The 16528-nt window shown below is 52.4% G+C and overlaps 1 protein-coding gene across 6 annotated transcripts in view; it reads right to left on the reverse strand.

Moving 5' to 3' along the window:
• Nucleotides 1–4464: 4464 nt before the first annotated feature.
• WWP2 (WW domain containing E3 ubiquitin protein ligase 2) overlaps nucleotides 4465–16528 on the reverse strand; it is a 143115-nt gene continuing 131051 nt past the window's right edge. For 5 of the 6 annotated variants that reach the window (XM_043436578.1, XM_043436577.1, XM_043436580.1 and 2 more), the window contains 13 exons: nucleotides 16424–16505; nucleotides 15701–15829; nucleotides 15033–15108; nucleotides 14683–14754; nucleotides 14365–14453; nucleotides 12099–12258; nucleotides 10761–10894; nucleotides 10393–10533; nucleotides 9582–9702; nucleotides 9139–9243; nucleotides 7882–7978; nucleotides 7628–7700; nucleotides 4465–6316 (listed from right to left, as the gene is read on the reverse strand). In XM_043436578.1, coding sequence (XP_043292513.1) covers nucleotides 6217–6316; nucleotides 7628–7700; nucleotides 7882–7978; nucleotides 9139–9243; nucleotides 9582–9702; nucleotides 10393–10533; nucleotides 10761–10894; nucleotides 12099–12258; nucleotides 14365–14453; nucleotides 14683–14754; nucleotides 15033–15108; nucleotides 15701–15829; nucleotides 16424–16505 — 1379 coding nt within the window. In that variant the 3' untranslated portion in view covers nucleotides 4465–6216. The remainder of the gene's footprint in view (nucleotides 6317–7627; nucleotides 7701–7881; nucleotides 7979–9138; nucleotides 9244–9581; nucleotides 9703–10392; nucleotides 10534–10760; nucleotides 10895–12098; nucleotides 12259–14364; nucleotides 14454–14682; nucleotides 14755–15032; nucleotides 15109–15700; nucleotides 15830–16423; nucleotides 16506–16528) is intronic. The other variant, XM_043436583.1, reaches the window with a different exon arrangement.

The following is a 16528-nucleotide window of genomic DNA, read 5'->3' on the forward strand; positions in this document are numbered from 1 at the left end:
ATCTAGAAAAATGGTACTGATGAACCTATTATGTGCAGGACAGAAATAGACACACACTTGTGGACACAGCAGGGGAAGGGGAGGGTGGGACAAGCTGAGGGAGTAGCGCTGACATATACACGATCGTGTGTAAAATAGCCAGCTGGCGGGAAGCTGCTGTATCACACAGGGAGCTCAGCTCGCTCTGTGATGACCTAGACGAGCAGGATGGGGGAGAGGCTCAGAAGGGAAGGGATGTATGTATGCATATAGCAGACTCACACTGTTGTACAGCAGAAATGAACATGACATTGTAACAATGTCCTCCAATTAACAACAATCCTCCAATTAAAAAAATAAACAGGAAAAAAGTTCTGACATATATGTATTAATATTTATCCTTCCTCCCTCCCGAGACTGTACTAAAACGAGAGTGAATGTATGTCAAATATTTTGTATTTTCCCCTTGCCAACTGACCCAATTTGAGAGGCAGCAAATGAGAGGTGGACGAGGGAATTCAACACATGTCTGGAAGGAGGAAATTAGGAGTAGTGACCAAGCAGCAGGAGCCCCAGCCTCGGATTCACACGGCAGGAGCTAAGCCAACAAGGGTTCTGAGCCGGAGAGGTTCAGGCTTAAGATCGGAGCCAGTGCCACGGGGGTGAACACTGCAGCTTAGTCGAAAGTCAATATAACGGAACAGCCAAGCCCTCGTGGGGACCTCCGTGCTCAGCTGCAAGCTGCCCGCGGGCAGACCTATCAAAGGAGAGGAAGTTAACTGAGACAGCAGATGAAGCGCCTCTTCTCCCTCTCCAGCCTCGCTGAAACAACTGTGAAGAAAGCTTTACGAAAAGTCTTAATCCACAAGGGCAGAGAGAACATTAGAGGATTCAGCAATGGACAAGGTCGTTTAACAAAGAGTTTGGATGAGGAGCAGTGTAACTAACCAGGGAGAAATCTTAACCTCAGACACAGGGAGATGCAGAAAGGAAATGAGCGAGTCCTCAGAGACTCAGTACTTAGCCGGAAGGCAGGAAGAAAGTTGAAAACTGGGGTAGGTAAAAGTTTCTACACAGAAGAGTGGGTCCCCGCCCCCGAAGCCCTGTACAGTTTGGCTCCCTCCACTCTGCTGGCTGCAGGGACCTGAGCCAGGGCAGAAGGCCAGGGGGGACAAAATGGTCAGTGGTCAGGACTCCGAGAACCCTGGCTCCTTCCTGCTTCTTACTCCCAGGAAGCTTATAGGCAAGCCACCTGACTCAGGTATAGTCTCCCATTCAGGTGAGGTGCAGAGGACTCATCTCTGGAGAAACTGATCACCCCCTGGAAAACAATGACGCTTAAGGCTCCCATGAAAGCGTCCACTAGTCACCTACTGCCCTTACAGCAAAGACCGTCAGCCAAGAGACCACTCACGAATGTCTTTCTCAGAAATGCGGAGCCAAAATTTTTCAGTAGGGGAGTTGTTTTTTTCCTCCTTCTCCATCTGCACTCATTCTTTCCTGTCTGATGGTTTTGCAGCCGCCACATCCTGTCCTGCTGTCCATCCATTCTACAAGCCTGGTCTTTGAATGGCAGTTTGGGGCCCTAGCCTAGAGTAACCTGGGAATGTCACAGATCCAGGCCACAACCAGTGGGATGGTTTGGCTTAAGGGGTTTGCCTCCTTGGCCCTCCATCTTTCTCAAAGCCAGATCAGGTACACAACTGGTGCCCACTCCCCATCTATTCTGGAGCATACTTAGATCCTTTCCTCCACAGCAGCCGAACTCTCAGCGACCACTGCCAGGCTCTAGGTGCAGCAGACCCGAACGGTTCCATCTTGCCCAACGTTCTGCATTTTTGTTTTATTTATAACCCATGAGCTTGTTTACCTTGTTTCTGAGCCAGTCTTTTCTTTTTTATATTTTGTCTTCTCTTTTTATTTTATGGTTTTGAAGCCAAGAAGCTGATCAAGTCATGAGTTCATGGTACCATTTTGATGGAACGCCCACATTTTGGTTTCTAGTACTATTTTACACCAAAAAGGACCAGGGCTCTTAGTGGAGGAGTTGATTCTGTGCTTGGGCAAGAGAACTAGAGTTGGGATTGGATATCACAGAGACCATCAAGGACATCTGGAGAGGTGACAAGAGAGTCAAGGTGAAGGGGCCAAAATTGTGACAAGCATCAAAAAGAAAACAATGATCACTGTCACCGGGACCGACTGAGTAGAAGTGAGGCCCTGAGTCCAGGATGACGTTCAGAAGGTGCAAATAACAGATAGCATGCCAAAGATAAATCACATGCACCTCTCTGAGTCAGCTGATTGGTGCTTGTCTCACAGCATGGACCACAGGAAAGTGACTTTGTGACTGTGGAACTTGAACCAACCTCAGAATCAGAGGGACCTGGAGAAAAAGATTCATGGGGGAGACTGCTGGGAACTGAGTAGAGGTAATAATTCTGAGCACTGACTCAATTTTCTTCCCCAAGATGAGACTGGGGCCTTGTTGCTAAGTTTAGCTCAGGCCCAAGAACAGCCTGATGTTTATAAGCATTCCCCTGAATGGAAGCACATAGGTCTTTAGTGTAAGTTTTTCTAGAAGGTTGCCATGAGCCCTGATATAGAAGGAAAGTGGGGGAGCAACAGCTGAGCTTTCCAAATCCAGTGAGGTCTTACTTATGTAAATCTTGAGCCCCACTAAGGACTTTGGGGGACAAACAGAGTCAGATCTACTCTTCACTTCCAAAATAATTCTGTAGCTTTGGCTAATTTATCAGGGACTTATTACAGCATGTAGAGGCGGGGACCCTTCCTGTCTAATTTAACTTGAAACACTTCAGAGTAAGAAAAGAAAAAAAATGAGGATATAATAAAAGCAAAGATCGGTAATCAGAAACCCTAAGGTTAAAGAGCTGTATGAAAGAATACATAGTTGTATTACATTATACTATTTAGTTCTGGAGTAAACAGCATTTATATCATTATAGTAATATTAACATTTTTCTTGCTTTTCAGTTTTCTAAATATACCTTTAGAAAAAGTAGAGCATTATGGTTACAGAATAGAACATAAATGTTTAAAAACAAACAAACAAACAGCTTTGATCATGTAAAAGTAAGAGGGAAGATGCCCAGAGTTAGGAGTTGGAAAAGTGAAAGAAGGGCTGGAAGAATAGACAGGGGAGCTCACAGATCCAGTTCCCAGAGTGGGGTGGCAAGGGGTCCTATCCACTGCTAAGGCTGTTAAAACAAGAACTTTTTTGAAGGGCAACTGAGTAGAATTTGCTGGGATTTTAAAGTCTATCTGGAAGAATCCAAAAGAAACCAGCAACGATAGCTGCCTCCAGATGGTGATCAGAATGCCCAAGGAACAAAAGAGGCGGGCTTTCACTGTGAACTCTTCCTAACCTGGAATTTTAAACCTTTTTAAAATTTGTACTCAGTAGTCCAACTCTAGGACTGCCCCTTCCAGAAAAGCAGCATCGGTGCACAAGACCTGGCCGAGAGGCTTCACCAGCAAACTGTTGGACACAAATGCAGTGCCCATTAGGACAAAGGTGGATGTGTTAGAGAACAACCATGACATGGAATATCACACACTACAGGATTCACTGGACCTAGGCTGACAAACACGGAAAGGTGTCCCTGTATCATTTAATGAAATGAGCTGCTTAACATGTGTAAGATCTCATTTCTTATATACTTTTAAATTATATGTACATATGATTTATAGACACAAAATAATCTGGAAGGACAGCAAACTGAACAGCAGCTACTTTGGGAGATAGGAAAGAGGAGAACAATCTTGACTAGAGATGTTTTATTTGAATTTATTATGAGACATCTGTATAACATATGAACTTTTGTCAAAACCTCCTCAAGGTACAGCATAGCCCTGTCAAGTGAGAAATGACTTTGGTGTTGGGGGTAATGACTTCAGTTGATGAAATCCCAGGAGAAGATGCTCTGCACACCTCTGCCTGCCCCCACCCCACCCCACCCCAGAAAGAAGCCAGATCAGAGCAAGGTTTGACCCAGGACAAAATCACTTCCGTGTCAAAAGCATCAAGACTGCGCTATGGGTCCCATCAGAACCTTTAAGTTCAAAAAAGTGGGCGGCAAGCCAAGCCCCTGGCTGATCATGAGCTCAAGTCCAGGGTATCCCTCCCTCTATTATCACGGATTTCAAGAAAACAGGAAATGTTTCTCAAATGAATGGCTACCCAGGAGCTGGTTCCTAAAACCTGTCCAACTTGCAGCCTCAGGCTGTTGATGTGAAAGGTGGCCGTGAGGCAAATGAATGAGGGCTGAAGCCCCCGATCCTTGGATGAAGACTGGGCCGCCCATCAGAAGTGTGGCTGTCTTGGTTAATGACACACAATTCTCAAAGCCAGCAAGGTCACAGCATTTCCACCCCTGTGTGGACCTGGAGGGTCTGTGGGGCCCAGAGACCTCTCGTCTGGAGGACAGTGACTTTGGACATATCCACGCCAACACTGCCCACAGCTGTTGATTGTTTATTGCACAAGAAACTGGCAATACCAAGGCAAGGGGGTGGGCATTACAAAACAATCTGGTGACCAACTCAGAGCTACCAAAGGGCATTCCGTACAGACACCTCAGTTATATACATGTATGTACACACACACACCCACATGAATGCACTCGGCACGCCCATGAGCCTGAGGCTCCCAAACCCTGCATGGCGTGGTGGCTTGTGCCCCAATCCCCAACATGGTGAGACACCACAGGGAAGCACAGCCAATGATCCGAGGGAAGAAGGAGGCTGGGCTGTGGTGAGCTGAGCCGCTCGAATCAGTACATACAACAGAGCAGACACGGGCCAGGGTGGCAGGGGGCAGGACGAGGACCTGAGGGCACGAGGCTGTCCTCAGACAACCCCGTGGGTGGTCTGAGGACCTGCAAGGGGACCCAGTGACAATCACCACTCCAGCATCCCAGAGGAGTGTGTTCGCCTGGAAGATCTGAACACACAGCAGGATGCCCACGGCAGAGGTCAGCAGGAGCTCCAGCAATCAAGTCAGACTGTGCACAGCAGCTCAGGGCCCTTCTGCTGGTTTCCAAGAGCATCATCTCTTTTGTGCAGGGAAAGCGACACTTCGAGGCAGAGTGAACACACTCTACAGCGGCAGGAACACACTTCATTCTCCACCCGGACACACGGGCCGCCTGGAGGTCCAGGGTCTTAGCCCGTCAGCCCCACGCACCCCATCACTCCATCTAGCAAAGGGAGTTCTCCTTTCTTGGAGGCAGCGAGGTTGGGGTTACACTCAGGACAATAATCCCCTTCCACCCTTCTCTGTCAAAGGCTCGGGGACAAGGCTGTTGGGAAGTTGAGCCACTGGGTCAGGCCTGCCCGCGCTCACAGAACTGCAAAGCAGGCTCCTAGGAGGAGCAGCTATTTGGGAAATTCTTGGACCAACAGTGCTGGGTGCCCCTGGGTCCCAGCCATGCCTGGCGCACCAGCTCCTTGACAGGAAGTGACAGCAGCACGCCAGCCACAGAACACAAAGCGGCCCTACACGCAAAATGCTTCAAGTTTATGCAAAAGGGAAAAGAAAATCTGAGAGGGTTTCCATCCCCCTGACATCCAAGCAGCTGGTAACGACCCTTCATCTGCTGGAGGGAACAAACTGGCCAGCACTGAGTGGAGGGCGGGGCCCTGCTGCTCAGCCTCCGTGGCTGGAGCTGGCTAGCCAGGGACAAGAGGTGACCTTGGTCCAGAGCTCCCCTCCCTCAGACCTTCATTTATATAGATCACTGGAAAAGTTCTATACAAAATAGAACCTCTTTTACTGGCAAAGACCCTGGGCTTCCGCAGCCCAGAACAGCTACCCCAAATGGCCAGTCTCCCTCTCACCTAAGCAGCCTGTGAGGCCCAGGGCTTCAGCCCAGGGCGCCGCCCTTGCACACGCACACAAACCTAGGGTTGGTCTCAAGGGAGAAGGAGGATGAGCTTTGCAGAGAGGGTCAGCCCTCCAGGCTTTGCAATGGCTGATGGGGCCAAGGGTGACATGGGGGCTTTATTCCAGACTGCCACCAGTAGGGAGGAGCGAAGGGCAGGGCAGGGCCTCTTGAGGTCAGGCTCTGCTGCCACCAGCCTGATGACAGTGTGGTCCTACGCGGGACTACCATCTGCAGGGGCCTCCCGGGGGCTACGTGGCCAGTGGCCTCTCAGGCAGGGAGGACTCAAGACTACACATGTGCTGGGTTTGGGGGTGGGGGTCAGCCTCAGTTACTCCTGCCCAAAGCCCTCGGTCTCCTCAACAGCGTACAGCAGCTTCTCCTTCAGCTGTTCGTAGCTCTTGTATGGCGGCAGGTCCAGCCGGTTGAAACTGTCAAGAAAGGAGAACAGGGCAGTCAGCATGCGGCACGGGTCAGAGCTCTAGCAACCACAGGGGTATTGAGAGATCCCCTACTGTGACTCAACCACGATGCCAGCTGGCCACACACAACAGGGTCCTCAAAGGTCCTGCTGTGTCCCTGGACCACAACGGGGTTAGAGGAGGGGACAGGGCTACTGGGGAAATGCGGAACTGCAGAAGAAGACCGGGGACAGCAGCTCTTTGCCGACTGGAATAGGAGTGCTTCAATACAGCAAGTTCCCTACATATGAACGAGTTCCATTCCAACAGCATGTCTATAAGTCCAATTTGTTCTTAAGTCCAATAAAGTTAGCCTAGGTACTCAACTAACACAGTCAGCTATCCAGCTGTTGTTCTTCAGTCATTAGGTCATGTCTGACTCTTTGCAACCCCATGCATGAACTGTCGCATGCTAGCCTTCCCTGTCCTTCACTATCTCCCAGAGTTTGCTCAAATTCATACTGTAATACATTTATAATACTTTTCATACAAATAATACATAAAAAACAAAACAATTTTAATCTTACAATACAGAGCTTTGAAAATTACAGTACAACAGCTGGAATACAGGGGCTTGGCATCCAGTGAACAGGCAAGAAGAGTTACTGATTGGAGGAGGAAGACGGTAGAGCTAAAGGATCATCAGCAATAGGAGATGACAGGCAAGCTGCACTCCTGACATTGATGTCACAGGTTCTGGTTCCTTGCTGGATTCAACTCTGTCTACCCTCTTGAAAAAAAATGACCCCGTGATGTCTGGGTGGTAGCTCTTTTTTTCCTCATCATAGGTGACATGGTAGCACTGGATTACATTCTGAACGGCTGCTGCAACCTTCAGATACCATTCTACATTTGGGTCCTATGCCTCAAAAACTAACGGTGCCTCCTCATCTAGAGAAAACCCCCTCGCCATTTCCTGCTCCACTTGTGGAGGGTGTACACACGTGACAACGCACGCCAGATAAGTGAGCGAAGTTACATGACCAGACACACGGACTCATGTTCGCACCTTTGAAAGTTCACAAGTTGAAGGTTCGTGTGTAGGGGACTTACTGTATTTCATACCTGGTATGGCTGTCAGGGCACATAGATACTGTCACAACTCCCAAAAGATCGGAGGCCCAGGCACACCTCAGCCTTACCTCCCCAAACCTAAGCACCACAGAACTACACAAAGTTGCCAGGATCAAGGCGCTGAAGCCGCCTTGCCCACAGGGCTGCTCTTGGGCGCTCATCGGGTCTCAGGTTCCAACCACCTCCCCCCACAACCAGCACACTCACCAGGTGTGGCTCCTGGGCAGCCAGGTTTCCTTGCCAACCTTGTCAATGCAAAATTTCTGTGGGCCGTTGCTACCTGTTATCCAAAGGAACACATGTTGTCTATGACAAGTCAGCCCCTTCCTGAGGCAGGACCCTCCAATGCCACCAAAGACAGCTTCCCACTGACTTGCTTCCAGGAGGACATGAGGTCTTGTCCCTGCTTTGAGCTGTCCTCACCTCCACCCAACGGCACCAGCAGGGCAGGGATAACGTACCGATGAGTTCAGTGAATCCCCCAACGGGCAGGCGGCAGGTCCCGGTGACAAACTGCAGCAGCCGGATCCTCTTCTCGTTGTCCATCTCCTTCACCACCTGGAGCCCCACGAGCCCAGGCAGAGTCAGGGCCCACTCAGACCAGCACTTTGCCCTGACCTGTAACTCTGCAATGAGCCAGGGCCCCTCTTTGGGGCTGAGAACATGGAGACCCAGTGTGGTGTGTGGGGGTGGGTGAGAGTTACTCCCTGGGAAACCCCAAAGCTGCTCTAAGAGGCTGTGTGTGTACATCATTCCCACCAGTCTATGTGACATCTCTTGGTCTCAGGCCAGATTCTCCTTGTCATCCAAGTTCCATTTTTTAAAAAAATATGTATTTATTTAGCTACATCGGGTCTTGGTTGCCTCACGCAGGATCTCTCGTTGTGGCACATGGACTCTCCAGTTGTGGCCGGTGGGCTTAGTTGCCCTGCAGCACGCGAGGTCTTAGCGCCCACACCAGGGGTGGAACCAGCGTCCCCTGCACTGTAAGGTGGGCGCTCAACCACTGGACCACGAGGGAAGTCCCCCAAGTTCCATCTTTAAAAACATACTAAGGATGAGAGTGACTGCTTTAATAGGTGTGAGATTTCTTTTGGAGGGAAATGAAATGAGCTGGAATTCAACAGTGGTGATGGTGGGTACAACACTGTCAGAAGCCACCGTAAGAGCCACTCCAAACACTTAATGTGGCGAATTTTACGGTATGTGAACCTCACCTCCACAGAAAACCTACCTCTGCTCATTCTTTTTTACGTATGCTATACTGCACAATGATAACAACGACAAGACCCGCACATACAAAGCAACTGATCCCTTATATGCAGGACAAGGAGCTCTTTCAGTTTCTCTGGAGCCAAGCCCACGCTTTCCGTCCCACCTGGCTGGAAGGCGACCACGTGACCCACAAGAACGTCCCTCCCTGCTCATGGCCCCCTCCCTGCCAGCCCGCACACCAGCATCTGAGGCTGGCCCACTGCCAACAACACCTCCTGTCGAATGCAGTGGCCGCAACCCAGCTCCTATCGTCCCCAGGCTGGGCTTCTCATATCCTTTTGGGAGTTGGGGGAGGCGAGGAGAGTGTCAAAGACGAGGAAGGTGATGACACAGCAAGTGTCCCGGAGCTTGGGGTTCAATCTGGTCCGCTTCCTGGGGGTACCACCCAAACATGCCTGCCCAGAGCCCCTGCTCTTACTGCGGGGACCAGGCCCAGGGCCCACCTGCCAGAACCACTGGATCTGCTTGCTGTTCTTGGTATAGTGCCGGTAGATGGTGTTCTTCTGCCAGTCGCTCATGTCTATCTCCTGCATGCCGCACAGCATCAGCTACGGAGGAGAGAGAGGGTGTCAGGCACCCAGCACCAGCCCCGTCCCCATGGCACACAGGGCCCCGTCTGCTCCCTGGCAGGTGGAAGCACCCCACACATCTCTGTCGGCAGTTTTAACGGTATGGGTAGCACAAGTCTTGCATGACGACCCCTTGAAAACAAGAGCCCAGGTAAGGGCAGATGCAAGACCCAAATTAACCATATTTGCCTGCTCCTACCCTCCTGGGAGAGCCTGGGGTTTTACTGGTAAGTCGCTGTGGGTGCTCGGCGAGGCTGTCAAAGGGCAGGACAGCCCCAGGGGCCAGGGCTCAGGACCCCCACAACCTCAGCTCTCACCTCCAGCTCTTTCTCGTCAAAGTAGCGCAACCACTCCAGGGGGGCCACCTCGTTGAAGCCATCCAGGAAGGCTTTGGTCTGCTCTTCCACACCCCGGGTGAAACGCCAGTCGGTCAGCAGCCTGAAACCAAGACTGACCATCGGTGGAGCCCAAGACCCACTCCTCTGGAGCAGCTCAGGGTCTGCCGGGAGGTGGCCACTGTTGGCAGCCAGGAGGTAGCCGAGAGTCGACCTGGGCGGGCGGGACACCTGGGCAACTTCGGCCCCAGAGCATGGCCTTTAAAACCTCACAGTAACCCGCAGACACTTGAATCTTCAAAATCTCCTCCTCCTGCTCCTCCCATTGCCGCTGACTGAAGCTCAGATGAGCAGGGGTTAAAAGACTAGCCCAACGGACCTGAAGTGAATGGGTATGTTCGTGTACAATCCCACGGGTGACAGTGGGTTTAAGCAGGCACAGACACAGATGCCCTTTCAGTTAGAAGAACAAAGGAGTCGACGAACTTTTATGCCTCTTAAAAGAAATTCCTTCCTGCGGTCATGAATCTACAACTTGGGAACAAGGAGCACCCAGGGGGTGCCTCGGGCTCTGGCCACCCGGCTCTGGCCAGCACATGACTGGCCACGGCAGCCATCTAAGGTCAGTGCAAAATGGAAGGTTCTTCCTATCCCTGGAGACCCACGGGCCACACGAGGGGGCCTGGCTGAAGACGGTACCCCGGGATAAGAGCGTGAGCCTCTGTCTCTGCAGCCGGCTGTGTCTCGGCCCCCGCTTCCCGGGCCCCCCGGCTCCCCAGGGCTTTAGACTCACATGATGTACTCTTCCTTGTTCTCCTCTGTCACTCGGATGCTCTCTCCACCTTCCTTCAGCTCGTGGGTTGTCACTTTGCCCAGGATCTCCATGTCCTGGATGAAGTACAGCTCTAGGCCGCACTCCTCCAGGTTGTTCTCTCTGGGGGCACAAGAGACCAACAGGGAAGGTGTCTGCCTTAGAAGGTCTTCCCTCAGTCCTACCCCATCACTCACTCTCAGTGTGTGTGGGACACAAGGACTCACAGGTGGCTAGAGCCCAGAACGGGATCCCAGGACAGGGGGACCCAGAAGCTGGGCATCTCCACCCGCCTACCACCCACCCAGAGACCCCTCCTCTCCCAGCACAGGGCAACAGAGGGGACCCACTTGATCCAGACGATAGAGTTGTAGAATTCAGGGTCAATGGATTCCAGGTCTTTCAGGGTCGGTCTCTTGTTTAGCATCCGCTTGTAGAAAGGGAGTGTGAAGCCTGTATCAATGAACTTTCCATGGTACAGAGCCTGGGGACAGAAGAGACACGGCAGAGAGGTCTGGTTTTCCTCGGATGCCCCATATCAGAGCCCAGCTACTGCTCCCTGCAGTCCTGAGCATCCAGCTCTCCCAGGGGCCTGAAGGCTAGGTCTGCAGCCCTCTTGGTCCCACCTGCAGACCACAAGGACCCACCCCTGGCCCACTGCGTGCCCACCACCCCCGCTCTAGCAGAGGTCCGCCGCACGCACAGAGGAGGCTCGCTCAGCACAGCCCCAGGGGGCAGCCCTGACTCACTGCTGCTCAGAGCCGGGCGGCAGAGGCAGCCAAACATAATGCACACGCCCCTGCTGCTGCTGGCGGGCCAGTGGTGAGTAATAGTCTAGGGTTTTACTGGTCTGTCCTGTCAGCCACAGGGCCAGGCGGGTCTCTAGACCCGGGAAGAATGTGCCCACTTCCTGAGCCCAAGCACCCTGGCCAAGAACCTCCAGACAAAGGGAAGGGACATACTTAGTCATGGGCTCCCGGGTCCTCCTGAGAGGGGAGCAGGGCAGACACTCACTCAGGAAGTCAGGGGAGGAAGCAAAGGCAAATTAGCAGTGAAAGCTCTCCAATGACCAAATGTGGCAGAGGGACAGGGACTTCCATGGGCTCCCCTTTCTCCATCCTGGGTCTCGAGGTACTCAACAGGATGCACATGAGGTGACGCCCTTTCCAAATTTACACTGTGCTCCCATTTCTACATAAATACAAACGCCCGACTCCCCATTCCCTGCTCTTCCCTTCTCCTGCCAGATGACTCCAACATCTTGCACCAGTCAATCAACCTGAGAACTACCTGTTCTCAGCTAGTGTAGATTCCCCATCCCCTTCCAGAAGGCCCAAGTCTCAGTCGGATACTCCCAGACACTGCCACCCAGCTCACAGCAACACCCAGAGATGGGCCCATCACCCCCACCCTTGACAGCGCATGCAGTGAGTGTTAGGGGAAGACTTTGATCTGGGGACGCCAGGCTTTCTCTTGACAAGTCCTACACAATCAACGTGAAGACCTCCTCAGTGCCCTAGGGTGGGCCCTGAGAGAGCTCTGGACTATTTCGAGAACTCTCATATTTTCTGCATCTTTAGTAAGGATGAGGGTAGAGCTCAGAGAATGGGCACCCAGTCTTCAGAGCTGCTGGTGGTCTACAGGTCTGTGACCACACTCCCTGGAGGTCTGGTGACAGCAAATCTTACCATGGCGATGAATCGGCCGATAAAGCGGAAGTAAGTGAGGTGGTCGGGGTTGATGGAGGAGGCAGGGTTGATCTGCAGGCAGTAGTTGTTCTTCCCAGCGTATTCAAACAAACAGTACATGGGGTTGAGCACCTCGTGGGACAGGAGGAAAAACCACTCTCTGTGAGAGAAGAGAGAGGAAAACGGGACTAATGGATCGCACCCTGCTCGCCTGCTCTTAGGTACGAGTCTCTTCTGCCGTCACACAGCACATAGTCTGGAGACGCGCATCCTGGGGAGGCAGCCCCACTGGGATCAGCCCTGGGCTAACCTCTGTGAGCAGCTGGTCAGTGAACAGGGCAGGGCAGACCTAGGTGAATGGCTGGTCAGTGAACAGGGCAGGGGCAGACCTAGGGTGAACCAGAACAACGACTGCACCTGACAACAGTGCTCGGGCAAACCTGTGTGCGTGCATGTCGGCTCCGGGTGCTGTATTCTGGGGCTTCCCACCTGATATCCGGAGCATCTAACGGCAAAGGGGCTCCTTGCATTCTGGGCTGCCGTGCACAGCTGTGCAGACTGTGCACTGCACAAGGACATGATGTTAAAATATAGATGTGTACATCTGTCACAACAAATTTCCTGCAAATAGCATCAAGCTGCCTTTTTTCCCCTAATAAAACCAGTATATTCTGACCATTTTCCAACACAGAAGTGTCTTGAGAAAGGACATTTTTTTCTAAATCTTACAAAGGGGCTCTATGTCCAGCAGTCACCCTTCTTCCACCCTACCTAGGAGGTCTAATATGAATACACAGTAATGTGTTGCTAATCCTTGATGCAGGACAATTCTGTTCATCAGGCTGTGTCTACACCTCACTCCCACCAGCCCACCAGCCCTTCACCCCAGACCCACCACCATACCCTTCCCAATATGTCCACAAATTCATCTGAACCAACGCCCACGCCTTAGCATCTCTTTGTACCCTAGGTACAAGCCTCAAGCCAGAATTCAGAGTCCTTTGAGGCTTGAGCTACACCAGCAGGGGGACGTCCCAAGGGGGGCCAGTCCCTGGCTGCTGGGCTGTTTGTGGCCAGGCAGACGAGGAGTCTCTTCGATGCAGAGGGTGCCCCGGTATCCTGTCCGTGGTTCTACCCTGTGGTAGAACAGCATGATGTAACCTACCATAGGGTAAAACCACTGGCAGGACACAGAGAGACAGACACACACGGGGCGGGAGCCACACCACCAAGGAGAGCCTAGAGAGGAGGTCACCACGGGAAGAAAGAGCAATCGACCCACGGGGGCCGACAGAGAGGGCAACGCCAGCAGCACACACAGGACCAGGAGCAAGTCACCCCACACCAAGCGAGACGACGTCCCCACACCGAGAGAGGTCGGCAGGCTGAACGGTCACCGCAGCCGAGACGCTCCTCCTCTCTGCCGGGGCCCCTATGCCCCATCGTCCACGGCAACATTTTTGCCAGAGAATCTATTAACTTTTGTGGCAGGACTGGGGTGAGGGCAAGACAATGCTTTGAGTTCTTTTTAGGAGTATATCGTTTGTTTTCATTTTATTGTCAGTGTGCACATGACATGCAGCTGAGTATTGATCAATACCCTTTGGATTGGGACACAGCTTATATACGCCAGATCTATGCCAAGACCCCCAACTGAACCCGCCCCAGCTGCCCCCAGAGAAAGTGAAGCCCGGGGTCGATTCCAATGGACAACCACTTAATACCAATATCTAACCACTGCCCACTGGTGCAACTAGATGGGGTAAAGAAATAATGATAGGTTGGTTGGTAAAGAGCCATTGTTCTCAACAAGGACCTACTGCACAGCACAGGGAACTCTGTGCAAATGTTACGTGGCGGCCTGGACCCGAGGGGGGTTTGGGGGAAAATGGATACACGTATATGGACAGCTGAGTCCTTTACTGTTCACCTAAACCTATCACAACAGTTTGTTAATTGACTATACCCCAATACAAAATAAAAAAATTGTTTTAAAAAAGAGCCATCATCCTGAACCCCTCCCCTAGAAACCACCCCCCGACCCGGCCTCCCCTTGACCCAGCAACTAGAGGGTTGATGCCTAGCCCAGAAGGAGACCCCAGGACCTCAGTGGCGCCCCTTCAGACCAGCCACACCCCTGCCCACTCCTGAAGGTGCAGGAGAGCTTTGGCAACTGTCTGAGCAAGAAGGAGGCAGCTTCCTGGCCAGGTGCCCTGCAGCTCGCGGAAGCGGGGTGCAGCACAGCCTCCCGGGGCTCCCAGCTCACCTGGCGATGCCCCCGTAGTCCAGGCCCTCCTCGCCACGCATGATGATGTAGAGCCGGCGGCGCAGGTCGTAGGGCTTCATGTTCATGATCTGGGGAGACAGAGGGTCGTAGCCAGCCTGCCACTCTCCCTTCCATGGCAGGCTGGGAGCAGACAACCGGGGACTCCCAGGCCTGCTCTTCGGCTGATCGCCCATAACCAAGGCCCACGTCTTGAAAATCGTATCATGTGGGCTTAAAGGGCCACACCAGAGAAGACAGGGTGGTAGCAGAGGGCCCTCTCCCTGCCCCGGGTCTTAGACTCGATGATTATTCTCTAACCTGCTGGAAAGAATCCTCAAAAAGTGTCTGCCTGGAAACACTGATCTTCACATGGCTGGGGAGAGCATTTGACTGAAAAGAAAAGGAAAACAGAGACCTCAAATTGGGGCATTGGTGGTAACTATTCAATCTGATCACTTGTCTGTTGAATAGGCTTCCCCTACCCCCCCACCTCCACGTTTGGGGGGTAGAACTTGGTCCCCTAGGAATGGAAGACAATGTCACAGTGAGACAAGTGACCTGCTCCCACCTAAGACACAGGCATTCCAACGCCTGCAACTAGGCTAGGAAATGATGAAATGACTCTGTAACCCCAATCTCCAGGGGGAAGCCCCAGTACCAGAACTCACATGGCAGAGGAAACGGAATTGGTGATACTTCCACCGAAAACTTCGGTCGTAGGCGCCAGGGGAACCTTGCTTTGTCCTGGGAAAAGCAAAGATGTTCTGGAATCCACGAGATTTCTCAAAACTTGGCAACATATTAGCCCTAAGGAAAGCTACTGCTCTGTTAATTTAGAGATGAGTAAAATGAAGCATAAAAGAAAGGAAGGGACTGCCACTAAGATCTTCTGCAGACTTGAAGGTTAAAAAGAAAATCTAGAAATAAAGCCAGACCTCTTGCTTTTAGGGAAAGACCACCAGTGTTAGTCTCAATAGAGAAGCCCCTTCCCTACCCATCCCCACTGGCGTGGCATCAAAACTGGCCACTAGAGGGTGGTAAAAGCAGCTATACAAAAAAAAAAAAAAAAAGCAGCTATACTAGGCCTGTGCTAACACCTGCGCAAAGTCCGCTGGTGCTCAGGCGCTCAGTCTTGTGACCCCATGGACTGCAGTCCGCCAGGCTCCTCTGTGCATGGGATTTTACAGGCAAGAATACTGGAGTGGGTTGCCATTTCCTTCTCCAGGGGATCTTCCTGACCCAGGGATTGAACCCATGTCTCTTTCATCTCCTACGCTGGTAGGCAGATTCTTTCCCGCTAGCGCCACCTGGGAAGCCCTACATGCAAAGTCCTTACCCTGACTCAAACCCCGGGCGAGGATCCTTAAAGGTGGTGGTGCGGGTGTTGTGGTCCACGAAGTAGCGCACCCCCTCGCTGGTGTACTTCATCTCCCACCCTGGGGGCAGAGCCGGCTCCTGGATCATCCTGGAAACATGGGAAGAGAGGGGCTGCAGGCTGGCCTCATATCTCACCTTCTGGGCTTCCATGCTAAGGGGGCTGGGGTCCCCAGAAGGCTGGAGCTGCCTTCTCTCTGCTTTTACCCAGACCCCGCAGAGGCCTCAAGGAAATGTACTTGGCAATACCCAAGGTCTGCAGTGGAGAGGTCATTTACTGTCCCAAGACCAAAGAATCCCCGCCCTGGGTGGATGACCGTGGCCTCAGTGGCCGCCAGCAATCCCAAGACATCAAATGCCCCATCCCAGACTAGCTTCTGGGGGGTGGGTAGTGAAGGAGTGTTGGGGTCGGTGGGAGTTCTCACGTAACTCTTCTGAAATCACTTCATCAGCAGCTTGTACAGCAGGGGCCAGCAACACCGGCCTGTCAGGCCGCGCTGCAGCCATGAGGAAGGCCAACATAAAATGCCACTTTCAAGCTCACTATATCGTGAGGGTCTGGGGGCACTTGTGTGTGCTTAAAGGTCCCAGAACATCAGCCAAGGAGGCCAAATACAGTGTGAGGCCACCAGGCCAACGGAGGTGCACAGGGCCCACCCAGAGCCCTCCCGGCCTAAGTCCTCACCCCTGGGTGCGAGGGTCTTCCCACTGGGTCGTGCGTGTGTTGTGGTTCACGTAATACACCCGTCCATTGTCCTGTCTCTTCTCTGCCGGGGAGGAGAGAGAAAAG

This window comes from Cervus canadensis, chromosome 18 (assembly GCF_019320065.1).
Source record: "Cervus canadensis isolate Bull #8, Minnesota chromosome 18, ASM1932006v1, whole genome shotgun sequence".
NCBI lineage: Eukaryota > Metazoa > Chordata > Mammalia > Artiodactyla > Cervidae > Cervus > Cervus canadensis.